Raw genomic sequence first — 18,275 nt, 5'->3', positions numbered from 1 at the left:
GTCACCATTCCCCTCTACTCGACACTCATTAGATCCACTATAGAGTACAATGCCCCTTTTGGAATGTACCTCACAAGACATCTGCAGCAGCTGGAAAGGCCGCAGAAGTACCTCACAAAGAGGATTACTGGACTCAAACAAATGCCCTACACTGACCGCCTCAAAAAACTCCAGCTTTACTCTGTGGCATATCGCCTACTCAGAGGTGATCTCTGCCTAACATATAAAGCTATGTCAAACCCAGAGCTGTTTTACATGCTACACCTAAAGAAATCCCAATCCCTCTACATGTTCTAGGGACCTAAACCTTGTCACCACAATAAACAGGGCTTGCTGGAGGGATAGATTCCTATCCCAGATACTTCCCATACTCTGGAACAGGCTACCCATCTATGTCAAGCAAAGTTCTTCATTAGCACTCTTCAAGAAAAATCTTGATGAGTGGATGGGAAATAGGAAATACACCCCGGGGATCACTTCTGTGTCTCTGCTCGACAGTGGCACAGGAAAATAGCTTTCTTGGGTGGCGTAAGCCAGGGAACCTTTTTGGCTAGGCTTGCGTAGGCCCTTGGGCTGACAGCCTAGTACCTACCTATGAACATATTATGCCTGGGAGGCCCACATGGCAAGAAAATGTATTCAGGGCACATGGCCCGCAAGCCAAAGGCATCTTCACATCAATCAAAAAGAGATGCAAGCTGTACAAAATGCCCTGACAGCCTTCAAGGACTTACTTCATCCAGGACAGCTGCTGATAAAGACTGACAATACTACAGTCATGTGGTACGTAAACAAGCAAGGAGGTACACATTCTTACCCCCTCTGCAGACAAGCCATGATTTTGTGGAACACAGCATTGACGTACCAAGTAAACCTGCAAGCACAATTCCTGCCAGGAAAAACAAATGCTCTGGCAGACAAACTAAGCAGAAACCTCATGGATCCTCATGAGTGGAAACTAGATCCACAAATCTTCAACATAACAAGGAAATAGGATGCCCAGACATAGATCTATTTGCCTCCCCTCACAACTGCCAACTACAGAGATTCTGCACAAGGATTTATCACAAACAAGCATGGAAAGTGGATGCTTTGTCATTCAGCTGGAACAACTTTTACAGTATATGCCTTTCCTCCACTGCCTCTCCTCCGCAAGGTACTCCTCAAGGTCAGACAAGAGAAGCCACAAATGATACTGATTGCCCCGGATTGGCCACGCCAGCACTGGTACCCAATCCTAAGGAGCTTGTCTCAAGGCCCAGCCTGGATATTGCCTCAAATTCCTCATTTACTGACCCAACAAAACTATCAGATCCTGTACAGCCAGCTCAGAACCCTAACTCTAGCTGCATGGCGGATAGTGTAACCATTCCGAATGCACCTCTCTCTAAAGCGGTTATGGATGTTATTTTGGAGACCAGGAGGCCCAGCACCAGAAAATCTTATGCAGAAAAATGGAAGAGATTCTGTGCTTGGAACCAGGCACAAGGAATTGACACGCTTGTACCAAATATCTTTCAGATTTTACAATACCTAACTGAGATGCTGGACAAAGGCCTATCCTTCTCATCAATTAAGATCCATGCCTCTGCCATTTCAGCTCATTACAATACAGATCCACCTATTTTTTCACATCCATTGCTTAGGCAGTACCTCAGAGGGGCCAAAAACATAAGACCTCCAAGGAGACCACCAGTACCTGCATGGGACCTCAATTTTATCTTGGAAAAACTCACACTGCCTCCTTTTGAGCCAGCCAATACAGCCGAGATAAAATTCTTATCATGGAAAACAGCTCTGCTCCTAGCAATAACTTCAGCAAGAAGAGTCTCAGTTACAGGCATTAATGGCTGTGGAACCTTTTATTATCTTCCATCCAGACAGGGTTTCTAGAAGGACAAACCCAGCATGTATGTTAACCAAACCATTCATTTGCCTACCTTTTACCCAAACCCACAGAATAAAGAGGAGAGACTTCTGCATTCTTTGGACATACACAGGCAGCTATGCTTCTACTTGGACAAAACTAAAGCTTTCAGAAAGACTGAGCAACTTTTAGTGGCATATGCTGCAGGATCACAAGGAAAGGCCATCTCAAAGCAGACTATTTCAAAATGGATAGGACACTGCATTCATTTCTGCTATTCACAACATGGCAAATCAGTGCCTAAGGGCATTGGACCACATTTGACCAGGGCAGCACCACCTCAGCAGCCTTCCTCAGAGGAGTACCAATCAAGGATATTTTGGAGGCTGCAACTTGGACTTCAGTGCACACTTTTACTAAGCACTACCACTTTTTACTCTAAATCCAGAGCAGGCTTTGCCACTGCAGTTCTGCAGGGCCTCATAGCCACTCCTAATTCTATTTAGACCCAGCCATCCAACGTCAGCTTTGGGATTCAACCCAAGTGTAATGACTGCAACAGTGAAACACGATGAACATAGTACAGTTGTGTACTTACCATAAATGTAGATGTTCGAGTGTATTCACTGTTGCAGTCCAGGTTACCCACCCACCATCCCCCTTTCTTTGCTGGGACTTATCTGTACTTCTCTATTCTATGTTGTAAGGACAAACCCAACATGTATGTTAACCAAACCATTCATTTGCCTACGTTTTACCCAAACCCACAGAATAAAGGGGAGAGACTTCTGCATTCTTTGGACATACACAGGCAGCTATGCTTCTACTTGGACAAAACTAAAGCTTTCAGAAAGATTTGCTTGTAGATGAAGGTAATGTTTATTTTAGTGCATGCTTTTTATAAGCAATATTTTTAGCCTACCCTTTTGGGGGCACCTGACATCTGGGGCAAAAAAAAACTGAAGAAAATGGTGTCGGCTGCATCTTATATACCCCTGGCACACTGACGTCAGGGAAGAGGCGACAGCAACCAACGCCGGACCAGGACTTTGGAATTCAGGCCAACTGTGGGTAGCCTGCCAGCAGGATAACCCAAGTGTAATGACTGCAACAGTGAATACACTCGAACATCTACATTTATGGTAGGTACACAACTGTACTTTGTGTTTGACATGCATGCTGTATGAGCCTCCTGAAATTGTGACCTTTCAGAAGTATGACTTTCCTTTTTGTTATAGTTTATCTCAGCCATAAGATAGTGTTTTTTTTTTTAGCTAAGAGGAACTTTTGGTTAATTATATGTATTTTTGTTTTAGGTTTACTTGTGTCTTCTTGGCCTGCAAAGTGGATGAATTTAATGTTTCCAGTTTGCAGTTTGTGGCTAACCTACATGAAAATTCAGTGGAACAAGAGAAAGTTCTAGAACAGATTTTGGAATATGAATTGCTACTTATTCAGCAGCTGAACTTTCATCTTGTAATCCATAATCCATATCGACCACTTGAAGGCTTTCTGATTGATCTTAAGGTATCACTATAAACTGAAAATTTTGTTTTATTGAATGAATGTTACAGAAGTGAGTCCCATTTAAGCATCATACAAGTGCCAGTAAGGGAAGCAGGCTGTATTAACTGATCCACTTCATGTGCAGATGAATATTTTATGTAGGCAGCACTCTGGATGTCCTAGAAACTTTACATTTGACGAGCTTCCTTGTGTCGTACACTGTTGTGTCTTAAGATCAAAAATTAGTAACGGTTAAGGTTTAGTCCCCTTTCTTTCAATTTTTGCACGTTAGACCTTCATTGAACAACTTGCGTAAGATCCATAATCACTTCCTTAGACTATCCTAACCAACAGAAACTATAAAATAAATTAATACTGCTTCCAATGAGCACAGACTTTAGACAAGGGGATGCTTTGTCTTATTTTGTATTATACATTCTAAAGAGATTTTGTTGGAAAAACTGTGAATTAACTTAAGATACTTTGTTTTTTGCTGGTGTCAGCTAGAACTGCCCATATCCTGATTCATTAAAACTGTCAGGATGAAATTGCAACCTCCTGAACCCGTAATACACATACACAAACACAAAACTATTGTTTGATCTCATCATCCCCAACATCCCCTTTAATTTAGTGCGCCAACTCCAGATAGCTAGTTAGGACAGACATTTTGCACTTCCAGGTTTTGTTTGGAAATTGGGGTGAGGAGGACCTCTTCTGCATACACTGGACTTTAATGTTTAGTATTCTGGCAGCAGAAAAATCCCACCCCACTCCCCTTCATGAGTCACTCACCGCAAGCCAGCACAGGACCCAGTCTGACAAATGGGAAAGACTAGCCCATATCTGTTGCTGATTCCATGCCTTATCACAGAGTTCATGGAAAAAGAATAAAGTCTTGACAATGGTGTGCTTTTAGATTCTAAGGTCACTGACAATACATAAAATCCTCTTGGTTCTAACCAGGCAGTTTCATCACAGGTGACACCCGAAGAAACTCCACCTGATGGCCTGGCTTCTGCAGTGGAACTAACTAATCCTGCCAGACTTTCAAGCAGCAGTACCAAAAGTGATTGAGGCAGTCGGGAAACCTGCTTCTAGGTTGACTTTTTTCGAATGAGTGTAAAACTGTCTCCATTTTGTGGGTAGCAGTACCCAATTCATACAAAGCTGTCCGGGTTACAGAGCATCTTGTCTTATTCCAGGCACATGTATGATAATTGCCTGACTTCTTTGGTCAGAGTGCACGTCAACTATTTCTGCCCATTTTGAAGATTGTAGCCCAGTACTTTGCTGGTTAAGCAGTTGTTTCCTTTGAAAGGAATTTTCTGTTTCCACCCATCTTTGAAGAACCCCTCCCCTTCCTAGGATTTCAACCTCACGATTGATAGGCTTACCGAACCTCAACCCACAACGTTGTGTATTGTGTTCTTGTGATTTTTTTTTTTGTGTTATTTACTGTGGTAATTTACTTGAAAGGTCTTTGAGTTGCAGGCCTCCTTACAGATCCAATGTAATATTTCATGGAGATTGAATAACCCTTTAACTCATTTCCTCTTTGGTCTCTGAGTTAATCATTCATCTCCATGTTTTCTTCACTGGAGTGAAAATCAGAAGAAAGCTAGCTCTTCACACTCTGGCTGGATATCATCCATTCACGTTTTACCTCAGAAAGGTATTTGTTTGTTTACCTCTCCATCCATGCACGAGATTCAAAGCTGAATCCTGTAGTACCCAGTGAACAGCCACTGCCACCCACCATGATTACTAGGCAAGTAGAAAATTGAAGTAGATTGCAAGGCCTTTCTTCCATATCACACACGCACATATTCCTTTGGAGAATTTAAAGTAACCAGTTGACCCACTGTGTTTTTGGCAAGTGAGAGAAAAATAGAATACATGAAGAAAAACTTGCACAAACACTAAGAAGGCACGCAAACTCTGCACAAAGAATCGTAACAGAGCGCCTCTTGCTGTGCTGCAACAGTACTACATACTGTGCCACTCTACAGTCCAAGTTTATTAATACTAAATAGCTGTTTGTCTCCTTTGCTTCAGAGAGGGAAGGGTTGGCAGATACCAACCTAAACCTTTCTAGGTAGATAACTGATAACTACCTGCATGATCTGAAGTAGGAGATTCATTTGTCTGCAACCTGTGGGTTATGGATCCGATATCGGATCCGAACCGGCATGGTTTACCAGCTATGGATCCAAGCTCTCAGCTCCTCCCCTCACCCATAATGCCCTGCTCTACCCTCATGACCTCAGATCTCGTTTGCCGCGCATGGTGACCAGATTGTTTTTCCAGCTCTCCAGCTAAGTGCTATATTCAGTATTTAAATTTGTCAAATTTAAAAAATTTTGGTTAATTTTGTGTGAAAGTGTAGGTTTCCCTCTTGTATTATTACTTTTTTTAGAGTTTAATCTTAAATTTATATCCCTCCCCTCGCTGGTAGCGTAGTGTGTGTGTTGGGCCTGTGAGTGATTTTTCTTTTTTAGTTACTTTATTTTAGTTATAGTAACTTTTATTTTGTTAGCTTGGGATGTCTGAGCAGCCCAAGGCTATTTTCTCTAAATGCTCCGAGTGTGGCCATAAGCTTTCCCCAGCTGATGGCCACACTCGGTGTGTTAGATGCCTAGGGGTTGAACACCTCACATCTGGATGTTCCATTTGTGCAGGGTTCAACCCCAGGGCATTGAAGGAGCGGAGGTCCAAGCTTGTTTTGGCGGGTCTCTTGCCGCCGGACTCCGACCTCCGCTCCTTCGGGTAACCGCCCCACGGTTATTCCTCTCCGGCTCCCTCCTCCTCCTGGGACTCAACCTCCCGCTTCTGGTTGGAGGAGAGGATGCTAGGAAGAAGGACCGGAGGGAGAAGCACCATAAGCGGTGGGCCGAGACCTCTGTTTCGCCCGCCAGCCAAGCGGCTTCTCCCGCCCCTTGTCTGTTGGATCTCCTCCTCCTCGGCTCTGGTCTCCAGTGTGTTTTCACCGGGACCTGAGGAGGAGGAGACCGATCTCCGCCGAGGCTATCAAGGAGGCACTCAAGGCCTACCTCGGTAGCCTCGCCGAGATCAACGACAGCCTATCGGATGCTGATCTGGACCGGATGATGAGAAGGTTCATCCAGGCCCAGATGCAGATGGGAGTGCTCTTGCCTCCCCTCTGGGGAGCTCGACCCCTTTTCAAGCCAATTGCTCCTTCTCCGACCCGCCACCCGGGTTCGAGCAGTTGGAGCCAAGCAGCTTCGAGCGGGGTGGGTCGGCGCCGATAGTACTTGGTACCGGATCCGACCCTGCCCTCGAGTGCATCGGATCCGACCTCGGAGCCTGGATCCGAGCCTCGGATCCGGGGATCAGTGCTCCTTCGGCGCCGCCTGTGTCGGAGCGCACTGTCCTTCGGATCCGAGCGCCGCCGCTCCGATCCACTCTTCGGATCCGAGGGGAGCCGATTGTCGGATCCTTTGGTCGAGGTCGCTCCTTCGGCTTTTGATGTAGTGGAGAGGGCCCTGTTGAGGGTCTCCGGACCCCGGCACTTGTTTCGCTCCGCCCCACGCTCCTCTGCACTGGGTCAGGCTTCCACCATCCGGCCCTTGGGACAGCCCGCTTCTGTGCCCCAAGCTGCTCCCCTGGAACAGGTTGCTGCTTGAGGAGTCCTCTGACAGCCCCCAGAGGATGTTCCTCGCAAGCATACGCAAAAGGAGGCACATTGACTCCCGAGTCTCTCACGGAAGACACGGATTTGGAGGAAGGGAAGGCTCCCCACGGTCACTCGAGGATGTCTCATTTGGAGACATCATGGAAATGCTCCGCATAAGGGGGGGGTGGTCTGCCCCCAAGTCTTCCTCGGACGAGTCCGTGTTCTTGGAGGCATTTGAAGCGGGCCCATCTACCTCTTGGGTGTCCCCTGCCGACCCCCTGGTGGACCTCATTACCACCAGGGCGTGGAAGGAACCGGACACCGTGGAGCCAATCCCTAAGAGGCCCGACAGGATCCTCAGTCCACCGTCAGACCGTGCCCATTGGAGTAAGGGGCCTCCGGTAGATGCCATGTTGACGGCGGCGGCCACCAAGAGGGAACTTGCTCAGGAGAGTCCCTCAGTCCATCCCCCAAGCAAGGAGTCTCGGATGATGGACCGCTTGGGGAAGCGGATGTTTAGTTCAGCGACCTTCTCGGTAAGGGCGCTGAACTACCTGGCACACGTTATTAGGATGCAGCGCGATCTCATTAAAGAATACGCTGCATCTCCCCCAGAGTCCATGTCGGAGGAGGACAAAGTGCTGCACTCCACCCGCATGGCCACTCTTAGATCAGTTACCAATACCTCTATGCGGCTACTCTCCCATGCTACGGAAGGCGCCGCTAGAGCCGCAGGGGCAGGTCTAGTCACTAGACGTCAGGCCTGGCTCCGTCATTGCGATTTCTCAGAGCCCTTCAAAGCGTCATTTGCGAATGCCCCCTTTGATGGTTCTGCCCTCTTTGGCAAAACCGTTCGCGACACTTTGACCCAGAGCGAGAAGGACGGGAAGACGCTGTCTGCCGTCGGAATCTGCTTCTCTGCACCCCAGAGGCCCTATTCTAGGAACCAAAAGGGTCAGAAGAAGATGTGGATGTCCTTCAAGGATGCATCTGCAGTCATCACAAATGGGTTGTCCTGTCATCAGGCAGCCCTTCGGTCGGCCGGATTCCAAAGTCTGGGTCTGGCTTTCGGCTGGTGTCGCACTTCACCCGACGTCATTGCGGCAGTTTTTGGGTATAAAGGCATCAGCCAACGCCATTTTCCTCAGTCTTTCTTGCCGCGTGGCGCCCGAAGCAGAAGCTGTTCGCAAGTGCCGGTCGGTCAGATCCAGAGATTACTTCTACCGAATACTACTTCGAAGACTTCTGTAAAGCTAAGTACCCCGTTGGGGACTCTTTCTTGCCTCAGCCGATGTCAGAGAAAGTTAATAACTGTTTATCTTGTGGGAAACAAATACCTCATAAAGATTTCCACTCCTATTGTATACATTGTTTAGGCCCAGACCACGACGTAGCAGCTTGTCTAGCCTGTGCTTCTTTTAACCGGCGGACGCTGAAACGTCGATCAGACTTTGCTGAACAGATTTTCGGCTCCGATTTTGCCTACATTATGCCGTCGGATCCTCCGACTACGCAAATAACTAAAAAACGCAAAGAAAAGGACCGACACTCGCGGTCCGCGGTTTCGGCTGAAACCACGGCCAAGCAATCCGCGACTGTCTCAGTTTCGACCGAAACCGAGCAAGCGGTTCTTTCTTCAGCCGACAACTTGCCTTCTACCGAGGCCTCCTCTATTCTGGTAGAAACGGCTTCTGAAATCCAGCCTTCTGTTGCGATTTCCCAGGATTTATCAGGCACCATTCCACTAGATATTTCTACTCCTGCACGTGGAGCTGCTAGGCCTCCTCCAGCTATGTCTATTAAGGCCTTTGCCAGGGCTAAAGCAGCCAAAACTTCCAAGCCAGTGCCTGCCAAGCCCCCCCCCTCTCACAGGCCCAGCTCCAGCTCCCATATGCTTTCCTTGGCACAGGATCTCATAACTTTAATCCGTGGATCCCAGCCTCATCCAGACAGGGCCTCTCTCCCTTCTCCAGAAAAGAGACCTAGAGCAGAGCCCCCCGAGCCAGTAGCCACAGATGATTCTTCTGATGATTCAGAACATTCTGAACCTCCTGAGGCTTCTTATTCTCCTTATGAAGACTCCGATGCTGAGGAGTCCATCCCTTCAGCCTCTCCTCCTGAGGAATTTTCCTTTGGGGAAACCTTGCATGCTATGAGGGAACAATTCCAGTGGCAGGGTCAAGATTTCTCAGACTCAAGCAAAAGGCTTAGGACTTTTCTACACTTACCACAGCATAGGCCTCTAGCTATTCCTCCAGTTCTATCTGTTGTTGATGATGCATTTAATGATGCTTGCACTTCTCCTGACACTTTACCTCCGGCTCCTGCTAAACCAGATAGGTACTACAGGGTCCCGGACACCCATCACCACTTATATAAGGCCCCTTTTGCAGATCCAGAGACTATCTCCCAGGGCCCTAAAGCTGTAGCAGCTACTTCTTCTAAAAACCCCCTCCCCTCTGAAAGGGATTCCAGGTCCTTAGAGAGATGGGGTAAAAAAGTGTACACCTCTGCTACTTTGTCAGCTAGAGCTTTGAATTGCCAGTTTCATATGATTCAATATCAAGAGTTTATGCTTGACCAGTTGACTAAAAAGCTGTCCTCTGAAGAATCTTTAGATAAAAAGTATGTTCAAGAAATGTTACATAACATTCAACAGGTTAGTAACCATTCTTTAAAATGTGGCTATGATGCACTGGAGGCTTCCTTTAGATCAGCCATGACGGGCACAGTTATCAGGAGGCATGCATGGTTGAAAGAACAGGCATTACCAGACCATATCAAATCTAAGCTTTTAGATGCACCTATGGACAAGGTCAATTTATTCGGTGCCCCCGCACAGCAGGTTCTCAAAAAGATGGAAGAGAAAGCAAAATCTGTGCAAACCGTAAAAGATTTCTTACAAGTTCAGCCTCCAAGGTTTAGCAGGAATTGGCCCTCCAAGAATTGGTCCTTTCCGGAGTCCTCTAAGGCACAAAGAGGCAGGAATAGGCGCTCTAGAGGCAGAAACCAAACCAGAGGTGCCTACAGGGGTCGCCAGTGGCAGGGTAACAACCAATGAGGCACGGACACAGCCACCACCACTACAACTACTCAATCACAGTGACTTGGCGGTGACACCGCCTACCAGGGAACAACTAGAAGCACCCTTAGGCGGAAAGCTAACCTTATCTTCAAGAAACTCGCACTGCATTACAAGAGAAAAATTGATTTTGCAAACTATAGACCAAGGTTACAGGTTCCATTTCCATACTCTACCAGGAAAGAGAGGAATGCCAAACCTACCACCTACTCAAAGGGCGGAAGCTCTAAAACAAATAACTCAACTACTAAGAATGAGAGCTGTGGAAAAGGTACCATCTATGGAGCAAGGGAAGGGATTTTACTCCAGGCTCTTCCTGGTACCAAGAAAAGAAAACAAATGGAGGCCTATTCTAGATCTGTCCGCTCTAAACACATTCCTTATTGTTCCAAAATTCAAAATGCTGACTCTACAGCAGCTTCTTCCCATGCTGGGCAAGGAGTCTTGGCTGGTAACTCTAGATCTCAAGGAGGCATACCTGCATGTCCCCATAAGACCAATTTGCAGAAGATACCTCAGATTTCTTGCAGGATCAGAGCATTATCAATTTTCCGCATTGCCCTTTGGCTTATCTACTGCGCCCAGAGTGTTCACGAAATGCCTGGCATCAGTAATCGCTCATTGCAGACTTCAGGGGATTCAAATCTATCCCTACCTGGACGGCTGCCTGATACAAGCGGACAACAAAAACAAATTAACAGAAGACTTACAAAGAGTCATCTACCTGTTACAAGCCCTGGGATACACAGTCAATTCAAAAAAGTCAAGGCTGATTCCATCCCAAATAATAACTTTTCTGGGTGCAGAACTGGACACATCAAAACAAATGGCATTTCTAACTGCAGAAAAGAAAGAACAACTTCCTCTCTACTTTTTGGCATTAACAAAACACAGCCATCTAACTGCAAGAAAAGTGTTACAAGCTCTAGGCTTCATGGCATCCTGCATAATTCTGGTCCCTCATGCCAGGCTTCATATGAGAAAGCTACAGTGGTACCTAAAGAATTTGTGGTCTCAGCACAAGCACAGCCTGGAAGCCAAAATTCCAATGATCCCATGCCTGAAACAAGAGTTCTTATGGTGGGCACAGGCCTGTCAATCAAACACAGGACTGCCCTTCAGCAAAAGTCATCCAAGACAAACTATCACGACAGATGCCTCAGACCTCGGTTGGGGGGCACACATGATGGACAAGTGCATTCAAGGCCTATGGACTCAAGACAAACTGCATCTGCACATAAATCTAAAAGAAATGATGGCAGTAAAATTAGCAATCCAGGCATTCAGACCTCTTCTCCACGAAGGCCAGCTATTGATAAGGACAGACAACACCACAGTTATGTGGTACATCAACAAACAGGGAGGCACACACTCATACCCCCTGTGCCGGCTGGCACTAGACCTATGGGATGTGGCTCTGGGTTACAACCTTCAGTTACAGGCAATTTATGTTCCAGGGAAGGAAAACATTCTAGCAGACATATTAAGCAGAACTATGACAGATGCCCACGAATGGATGCTGCATCCGGACATCTTCAAAGCCATCACAAGAAAATGGGGATTGCCACAAATAGACCTGTTTGCATCCCCATACAATCACCAGTTGAAGAAATTCTGCACAAGGACTTACCACCCACTTGCTTGGAAGGTGGACTCCCTATCCTTCAGTTGGAAAAGCATGACAGCATACGCATTCCCACCACTTCCTTTGATGCACAAGGTGCTTCTCAAGATCAAAGAGGAACGTCCGAGGATCATTCTGATAGCCCCAGACTGGCCAAGACAACATTGGTACCCACTACTGAGGAACATGTCCAGGGAACAAATATGGAAACTTCCACTGATCCCATTACTGCTGACACAGAACAACTACAACATTCTGCATCCAAGACTAAAAACTCTGCAACTAACTGCCTGGAACATTACATGACAGAAATTAACCCTAATTTATCCCAAAGGGTTAAGGACATAATCCTGGAGGCTCGTAGACCTTCAACAAGAAAGAATTATGCAGCAAAATGGAAAAGATATATCATCTGGAGTGCTGCAAAAGGGCAAGATGTGACACTGGTGAACATAGCCAACATCCTGGAGTACTTGGCTGAGCTCTACCACTCAGACCTGTCCTATTCCTCCATCAAGATACATGCATCAGCTATTTCAGCACAATACAGCTTGGATCCTCCTGTCTTCTCGCATCCTCTGCTCAGACAGTTTCTGAGGGGAATTAAAAATGTAAAACCTCCCAGGAAACCTCCATTGCCAGCATGGGACTTGAACTTTGTGCTAGAAAAACTGACTCTGCCTCCTTTCGAGCCAGCAGCTACAGCAGACTTGCAATACTTATCCTGGAAGACTGCCTTCCTGCTGGCAATAACTTCAGCAACAAGGGTTTCTGAACTACAAGCATTAATGGCAGTGCAACCCTTCCTGATCTTCCATCAAGATAGAGTGTCCATGAGAACAAATCCTACATTTATGCCTAAGGTGGTATCCAGAGTCTCTTTAAATCAGGCTATCCACCTTCCTACTTTCTACCCCAATCCACAGAACAGGGGAGAAAAGCTCTTACATACCTTGGATGTACACAGGCAATTACGCTACTACCTGGACAGGACAAAAAACAATAGAAAAACTGACCAGCTTCTGGTAGCTTATGCAACAGGAAAAGAAGGAAAACCAATCTCTAAACAGACAATCTCCAAATGGATAGGAAATTGCATTAGACTTTGTTACTCCTACCATGGAAAGAAAACTCCAGAGAACATCAGGCCTCACTCTACAAGGGCCACAGCCACTACCACAGCTTTCTTACGAGGAGTGACTACCAAGGACATTATAGAGGCTGCTAACTGGACCTCCGTGCACACATTTGCCAAGCATTATAACTTACCTCTTTCTTCTAGATCCCGTGCTGGCTTTGCCACTGCTGTTTTGCAAGGGATCCTGACTACACCATAATCTATTCTCATTTCCTCATCCCCTAGTTTAAGCTATGGTATTCTACCCATTTGTGATGACTGCAGATGCATCCTTGAAGGACATAGTACAGTTTTGTACCTACCATAAATGTAGATGTCCGAGAGGAATGCATCTGCAGTCGGGATTACCCACCCTCCTTCCCCTCTGAGGTACTCCTAGGGTACTTACCAATCTTCAGCTAGCTTGGGGGGGATCTATTATGGTGTATTTGTTTGTATATATGTACATACATGTTTATTTTGTGTGTTTGCTCTCTACTATTTGGAAACTTTGGCATTTATCCAAATTTAGCCTACCAAGAGGGCACCTGGCATCTGGGGCAAGAAACACTGAGGAAAATGGTGTCAGCTGATGCCTTTATACCCGAAAGCTGCCGCAATGACGTCGGGTGAAGTGCGACACCAGCCGAAGCCAGACCCAGACTTTGGAATCTGGCCGACCGAAGGGCTGCCTGATGACAGGACAACCCATTTGTGATGACTGCAGATGCATTCCTCTCGGACATCTACATTTATGGTAGGTACAAAACTGTACTTTCCGGAAGTTGCAGCAATCCCAGCCTGCTCCGGACAACCAGTCCTTCCGTGGCAGAGGAGGACAGGGAGGACGCCGCCCTAGAGGCAGAGGGGCTCCCAAGAACTTCGGGTCCAGAGAACCCTTCTCTGAACGGCCCGTGCAGCAACCCTGAGGGGTTGCCCGGCTGCTCCACTCTGGAGGCAGTCGGGGGACGTTTTTCGGGGCACCTAGCGGCATGGGAGTCCATAACATCAGACCGCTGGGTTCTCCAGATTACATCCAGAGGATACCGTATCCCATTTCTTCACCTACCAAAATTGAAGTCCCTCCCAGACGTTCCACCCGGTCAACGGGAGGCCGCTTTGGCAGAAATTGGCCATCTGCTAAAGAAAAGAGCCTTCCAGCCCGTCCCCCCAGACCAGATTGGATCAGGGTTCTACTCCAGGTTCTTTTTAGTGCCAAAAAAGACGGGGGATCTAAGACCAATTTTAGACCTTTCTCTCTTGAACCTGGCAGTTCCCAAGGAGAAGTTCCGAATGGTCACTCTGCAATCTATTCTCCCCCTTCTGGGAGAAAATCACTGGATGTGCTCCATAGACCTCAAAGATGCGTACTACCACATCCTAATGGACAGGCGCTCCAGGAGGTATCTCCGCTTCCAGCTGGGAGCCAGTCACTACCAGTTCCGGGTCCTTCCCTTTGGTCTCACCACAGCCCCCAGGGTGTTCACCAAAATATTAGCAGTGGTAGCGGCCCACCTGAGGCTTCAGGGGGTGCAGGTCTTCCCCTATCTGGACGACTGGCTCCTTACCGCCCCAACAAGGCATCTACTACTATTGGCGCGAGACTCCTTTCTCCATCTTGCTCCCAGTCTGGGCATCACTATAAACACAAATAAATCCAACCTAGCACCCACACAGCTCTTAGATTTTATAGGGGCCAGGTTAGACACAAGGAGTTTAAAAGCCTTCCTCACTGTGGACAGAGTTCAAAATCTGCAGTTCCAGGTGCGGGCCATTCTCCACTCAAGTTCTGTTCCGGCGGAGTTGGTCCTGAGGGCTCTAGGGTCCATGGCGTCTGCTATAGCACTTCTTCCTCTCGCCAGGCTCAACATGCGCATCCTCCAGTGGACTCTCTTAGTACAGTGGTCATACCTTGCTCTTCCTATGCATCATCCCATTGCGATCAGCAAGTCTTGCAAGCGGTCCCTCCTGTGGTGGCTTCACTCCCCAGATCTCCACGGAGGCCGTCCTTTTTGTGCTTCTCCCCCTCTCGCCACGGTGACCACGGACGCCTCCCGCCTCGGGTGGGGGGGGGCATTTTGCGGGCCGGACCGTCCAAGGCACGTGGAACGATTCAGAGACCTTACTGCATATCAACGTTCTAGAGATGAGAGCAGTGCTCTTAGTGTTGCTAGCACTTCAGGACTTTCTTCCCTTGGGAACAATTGCGATTCAATCCGACAACATGTCGGTTGTCTGGTATATCAACAAGCAAGGAGGAACGAGGTCTTACCCTCTTTGTCGAGAAGCCATGAGAGTTTGGGAATGGGCAATCTCCACCAACCGCTTTCTCATAGCAACGCACATTCCGGGTCGGTCCAACATCCTGGCGGACAAGCTCAGTCGCACCATCCTGACCCCTTACGAGTGGTCTCTCAATACTCAAGTAGCGGAATGCATATTCGCACGGTGGGGAACTCCTTCATGCGACCTTTTTGCCTCTCCCTCAAACACCAAGTGCGACAGTTTTTTCACTCTAATACCTCCTCCAGGAGGTACCCCAAGAGACGCTCTGGTGCATGCTTGGCCACCCGGTCTCCTGTATGCTTATCCCCCCTTGCCTCTGATGCTCCAAGTTCTTCAGAAAGCCTCTCGGGTGGGTTGCAGAATGATTCTCATTGCTCCGTTTTGGCCTCGACAGATCTGGTTCCCCTTCCTAAGGTCTCACTCGGTGAATCCCCCTTGGATTCTAGATCCCATTCCGGATCTGATATCTCATCCATCCTGCCTATCTCTTCCGAACCTGGACAACCTGAAGCTGACCGCTTGGCTGCTCCAGTTCCACTCTTGATCAGGACTCCCGGTATTTCATCCCCTGTTAAGGCGATCCTGGTGGCAGCTCATAAACCATCCACTAGGAACGTCTACCGTAGCAAATGGAAACGGTTTTCTTTGTGGGCGGAGCGGCAAGGCCTGAACCCCTTCACAGTTCCTCTCCCTTTAGTGCTTGATTTCTTAACCACTCTTTTCAACGATGGTGCCAGCAGTTCCACAGTCAAAGTACAACTTGCGGCAATTTCACATTATCACATTGGTCATGACTCCAGTCCACTCATGTCGGCCAAGTTGTGTAAAATTTTCCTTAAAGGTACTTTCCTTCTCAGGCCCCTGTAAAACAAGCGGTTCCTCCTGGGACCTTTCCTTAGTTCTCCAGGCCTTGACCGCCCCCTTCGAACCGGCTACGGTAGATCTCAAATTCTTGTCATTCAAGACTGCCTTCTTAGTAGCCAGTACGTTGGCCAAGAGAGTTTCAGAGCTCCAAGCATTATCAGCTAAACCTCCTTACTTGGTCTTTCATCCGGACCGTGTTTACCTCAGGACCAATCCGTCCTTTCTTCCTAAGGTAGCTTCTGAAGCAAACATTAATCAATCCATTAACCTCCCTGTTTTCTTTCCTAAATATGAAAACAAAGGTGAATACAAGCTTCACTCCTTAGATGTTCACAGGCAACTTAGATTTTATTTAAACAGAACGGCTGGTCATAGGCAATCCGACCAGTTGTTCATTTCCTTTGCTAAATTTAATTTGGGCAAGCCAATTTCTAAAGTCTCTCTGTCTCGCTGGACTTCACAATGTATCTTATTGGCTTATCAAGCTTCAGGGAGGCCCGCACCGGAGGGTGTACACGCCCATTCAACCCGGTCAGTCTCTACCTCGGCAGCCTTTAAGGCTAGGATTCCTCTAGATGATATTTGTGCAGCAGCCACGTGGGCTTCATCTCATACTTTTATTTCCCACTACAAGTTGGATCTTGCATCTAGGGTAGAGCATCCTTTGGCTCCGGTGCTCCGGAATATCCTTCCATGATGGCCGCCCAAGATTCAGGTAGCTGGGGACTCTGTCCCACAGGTTGCAGACAAATGAATCTCCTACTAAAGATTTAGAAGTTATGTACTCACCATAACGTTCCATCTGAGTAGGTGTATTCATTTGTCTGCAACCATCCCGCCGTCCTATCCCCCTGGCCTTTCAGTTTCCTGCATATGATATGTTACCCTTTTCAGGGTGTTCTTGCTGTTGGCAAACTCGATCTGAGGTCATGAGGGTAGAGCAGGGCATTATGGGTGAGGGGAGGAGCTGAGAGCTTGGATCCATAGCTGGTAAACCATGCCGGTTCGGATCCGATATCGGATCCATAACCCACAGGTTGCAGACAAATGAATACACCTACTCAGATGGAACGTTATGGTGAGTACATAACTTCTAATTTTTCACAATCAAGAAACCTGCAGTGGCAGAAGTTATACAAACATGTTTTGCATGTATGTCTGTGTAAATGAAATTGTAAACTGCATTCATTCTGTAACTAATTGTCATGACAAGTCTTTCAAAGAAATCTACTAAAAAAATTTTTAAATGGTTTATGAGAATCAGTGCCATATTGATAGATGGTTCTTCATGTTTTACTGTTGCAGTCATTACATTTGGGTTATCTGCCTGCAGGTAGCCATCAGCCGGCCTGAATATCAAAGTCTTGGATTCCTGCATCAGATGCTGTCTCTTCTTCCATGACGTCAGGTTGTCAGGGGTGTAAAGCATGCAGCCGATGCCATTACATCAGTCTTTCTTGCCGCGCGGTGCTCGAAGCAGAAGCAGTTTGCAAGTGCCGGTCCGGCGACTCCTGAAATTTTCATTTTCAAGTTCAGAACCGAAGTCTTCAAAAAAGCTAAGTACCCTGTTGAGGATCATTTTTCTTGCTCTTAACCGATATCAGTAAAAGTTACCTGTGGAAAGCAAATACCTCATAAATATTTTCATTCGTACTGCATTCCTTGCATAGGCCCAGACCACGACGTCCCTCGCTGTCGGTTTTGTGCCTTATTCAACTCCCGGACTATTCGTCGTCTGTTTATTTTTGCAGCAAATTATTTTGGTACTCTAACTATCCAGAAATTGCTTCGGTAAGCCATCCAACTACTGGCATTCCAAAAAACCATAAAGACAGAGACAGACCGCATAGGTCCAATGCTGCAGGTAGAGGAAAACAGTTTTTGTACTTACGTTTTTCACTTACTTAGAGGAAAAACCGCTCTCGTACTCCCTTTCCTCACTTATCTAGAGGAAAATATTTTTTTATTCAGGCATGTCCAAGGGTCAGCTCCCAGTGATGTTCATCGTGTTTCACTGCTGCAGTTATTACACTTGGGTTATCCTGCCGTCAGGCGGTCCCGCAGTTGGCCAAAGTTCCAAAGTCTTGATCCGGCGTCAGTTGCTGTCGCTTCTTCCCTGTTGTCAGTGCACCAGGGTTATATAAGATGCAGCCGACACCATTTTCTCCAGTCTTTCTTGCCACGCGGTGCCTGAAGCAAAAGCAGTTCGCAAGTGCCGTTCGGCCGACTCCTGAGATTTTCTATTCGAATTTCAGAACCGAAGTCTTCAATAAAGCTAAGTACCCCATTGGG

General features: G+C 47.2%; 1 protein-coding gene across 5 annotated transcripts in view; it reads left to right on the top strand.

Moving 5' to 3' along the window:
• Positions 1 to 18,275, top strand: part of CCNH (cyclin H) — an 837,458-nt gene that overhangs the window by 549,068 nt on the left and 270,115 nt on the right. For all 5 annotated transcript variants that reach the window (XM_044064155.1, XM_044064153.1, XM_044064152.1 and 2 more), the window contains one exon: positions 3,184 to 3,394. In XM_044064155.1, the coding sequence (XP_043920090.1) occupies positions 3,184 to 3,394 (211 nt within the window). The remainder of the gene's footprint in view (positions 1 to 3,183; positions 3,395 to 18,275) is intronic.

This window comes from Protopterus annectens, chromosome 2.part2 (genome assembly GCF_019279795.1).
Source record: "Protopterus annectens isolate FY-2018-M chromosome 2.part2, PAN1.0, whole genome shotgun sequence".
Lineage (NCBI taxonomy): Eukaryota > Metazoa > Chordata > Ceratodontiformes > Protopteridae > Protopterus > Protopterus annectens.
Note: the sequence above shows the minus strand (reverse complement) of the source record. Positions and strands in the feature narration are given on the sequence as shown.